General features: G+C 38.9%; 1 protein-coding gene across 1 annotated transcript in view; it reads right to left on the bottom strand.

Annotated features, from left to right (window-relative positions):
- Nucleotides 1-1,786: 1,786 nt before the first annotated feature.
- The window catches only part of LOC104773598 (endo-1,4-beta-xylanase A-like), a 4,423-nt gene continuing 3,075 nt past the window's right edge, over nucleotides 1,787-3,134 (bottom strand). Inside the window, exons 6-7 of the mRNA XM_019242705.1 lie at nucleotides 2,495-3,116; nucleotides 1,787-2,252 (exon numbers count right to left, since the gene is read on the bottom strand). Coding sequence (XP_019098250.1) covers nucleotides 1,963-2,252; nucleotides 2,495-3,116 — 912 coding nt within the window. The 3' untranslated portion in view covers nucleotides 1,787-1,962. The remainder of the gene's footprint in view (nucleotides 2,253-2,494; nucleotides 3,117-3,134) is intronic.

Genomic DNA, 3,134 nt, shown 5'->3' with positions numbered 1-3,134 from the left:
CTCTCCAAGGATGTGGAGTTCAGACTGGAGAAATGAGGGATTAGGGTATCTCGGGGATGAGGATGAGATCGATTTGGGTTTTCGCCGTTTTGTTACGGCCCAAATTTGGTTCAAGAAAAGTTCTATACCATTTTTCAAAACTGTATGAAAGACATGGTTTCCAAGGTAGCAGCTCAGCGAGATCAAGTGAAACCGAGTTGGATTGAGAAAACTCTGTGGAAAAAAATGTGTGACTATTGGAACACAGAAGAAGCCATGGCAAAGAGTGCAACCACTTCAGCAGCTCGAATGTCTGACCGTAATGGTCTTGGCCCTCACAAGCATGTATCAAGGCCGAAGTCTTACTTACAAATCGAACAAGAGATGGTGAGTTACATCATAACCTTTTCATTGTTTAATTACTTGACATCATATGGTTCCTAACCTTTTAATTGTCTAACATTTCAGGAAGTGGAATTGGGAAGACCGCCAACTATTCCTGAAGTTTTTCTCAGGACTCATACCAAGAAAGATGGTACTTTTGTGGATAAGAAAGCGCAAGCAGTTCATGAGGCATATAAGAAAAAAAGGGAAGCTAAGTTGGCTGCTCTGGAAAATGATGAGTCTTCTGATGGTACTTCACGTCGATCAGAGCTATCTCACGAGGAGGATGATGAGCTTTTTCTTCAGGTAATTTGCTACTTTCCAATAGTTATTAAGTTTTTCATTGTTATGTAATGATGTAACTTTTTCTCTATGTTTTGTTTATGCAGTCTACTTTCATAAATGATAGAGGAACATAATTTGGAGTTGGAAGCCCAGGGAGTTACATCAACGGAAAACGGAAGTTCCCTGGAAGCTCTTCCACTTTCACAAGCCTGCAACAACAGCTTGAAGAAGCTAACCGCAAAATAGAGCAACAAGCAGAGAGGGACGCAGAGGCTTCACGGGTTGCAGCTGAGGCTTTACGAGTTGCATCTGAGCAACAAGCAGATATCTCAAGCTTGGTGAGCTTCCTCAAGACTAACCCAAATTATGTCGCCTTCCTCGAGTCTCAAACCAATGACCCAAACCCTTCTGATGTTCAAAGTTAGGTTCCTTCAGTATCCTTCCTTCCCTCATGTTTATGAAAACTTTTGTAATATTTGCGACTTATACTCTTGGATGCTTTCTTGAACTTATGTTGGATATAAAATTAAACTTATGTCTCTGTTTAGTTTCATGTTTGTTATGTTTTAGTTATAGTTTTCATAATCAGTTTTGATATTATAAAATCAAATAATTCATTTTTACCAGAATTTTTTTAAAAACATTATAATTAAACAGTCGTAAAACAGTCACCGAAACGTACACAAAACAGTGATCAAAACAGTCGCAAATGAGTAACCAGATCAATCGCTAAAGGGTTGCAATTCAGTCGCTAAATTTGGCGACTGAATGGCGAGGGAAGAACCACCACAATTATCAGTCGCCAATTAGTAGTTCTGTTTCGACTGTTTAGAGACTGATTATTTTAGCGACACACTGTTTACCGACTACGCATGTCAGTCGCCAATCAGTCGTTACTAAGTAGTTTGCGACTGAATAGTAACTGTTTTTGTAGTCGGCGATTCCATGTTTTCTTGTAGTGAAATATAGTTGGATCCCATAATTTGGATCCTACCATTGGAGATGGTGTGAGAGTGTTCTTTTTAAACTCTACACCACATGGTTTAAGAAGAAAATGAAGAAAATAGTTTTTTGGTCATACAAATCCATTCTTCGTGAAATAAAATTCAAAAAAACTGACATAACAATCAAATATTCACATGCTTTTATTGCAGTTGTATAAAACATTCAAAAACCAAGACATAACATAACTTTGTGAACATATGTATGTTACATTTTTACGCAAAACAAATCCCCATACACATATAAAAGAAACCAGGTCAAATGAAAAAAAAAAAAAAAGAGAGAAAAAAAGAAAAAGAAGAAACACAAACATCACAAAGAAGAGAGATCAATGGAGATAAGAAGTGGACTGTCTCCTTTTTCGACGACGAACGTTTTGAGAACAATCCCAGCCGGAGTACAAATTTCGACGGCGTAAGTCCCATGGCAGCCTCTGAATGTGAACTCTGATTCATCATTGATGATCCCATATGCATGAGATAACCATTCTTGTTTCACATCCAAAAATCTTTTTCCGGCTTCGTTTACTTCTCCTTCTGCGTCCACCAGATGTCCTTTCTCCCTATTCATAGATAGTTCCCAGAAACCCCATAACATTATTCCTGTTAACATCAAATATATATCCCAACGTGTTATACACATTAGTAAGATTCCCATATACTTCTGTTGATACTAAAAAAAAAAAGAAGCAAATATCTTGAAACATAAAATTTTATTTGTCCACTAATGAATCATATCCTTTCAAAGAAAAATACATAGGAATTAATATAAGTACTTTTAGTTAGAGTATATAAAAAAATATAAGAAAAGACATATATAAATTGTGAAAGTGAAATGATGATACCTTCAACAGCAGGGTGGGCAAAAGCTTCCCACAACATGACTTCAAGATCTTCTCCTCTAACGTACTCATTGGTAGAGGAGATATCTATCTCAGTGAACCATATGGGATGACCTAAAACAGAGAGCTTATCAAGAGCAGAGCACACGATTGCTCCAACAGGACTCACCATGTGTCCTTGGAGCCCTATGCCTCCTATGGGTGCACCTTGAGCTTCCAAATCAAGAACTTGTTTTATATACTTCTCCGGGGACGAGCGTGTGTCATCACCGTCCGCAACATGGTAATCGTTCACAAAGAGGAGAGCAGATGGATCAAGCTTGTGTGCAATGTTGAACATGAGTGCTCGTGCACCTTTTCCGAGTCTGTCTTGATAGAAAGAGCCATGAAGCATCTCGTTGTTAACATCATAGTGCTTGAACTTACCTTTGTATCGTGTAAGGAGGTCCGTGACACGCTTCTGGACCGCGTTCATAAGCTCGGTTTTGTTAAGCTGGCGAAGCCACGGCTGAACTCTGAACTCAACTTCCCAGAAGATGCAGTGTCCTCTAACGTTGATGTTGTTGCCGATACACAGATCCAACATGTCGTCTGCATCTTGGTAATTGAGCTTCCCACGTTCGGCCTCTGTCGAGTTCCACTT

The sequence above is a fragment of the Camelina sativa genome, unplaced genomic scaffold (assembly GCF_000633955.1).
Source record: "Camelina sativa cultivar DH55 unplaced genomic scaffold, Cs unpScaffold00586, whole genome shotgun sequence".
Lineage (NCBI taxonomy): Eukaryota > Viridiplantae > Streptophyta > Magnoliopsida > Brassicales > Brassicaceae > Camelina > Camelina sativa.
Note: the sequence above shows the minus strand (reverse complement) of the source record. Positions and strands in the feature narration are given on the sequence as shown.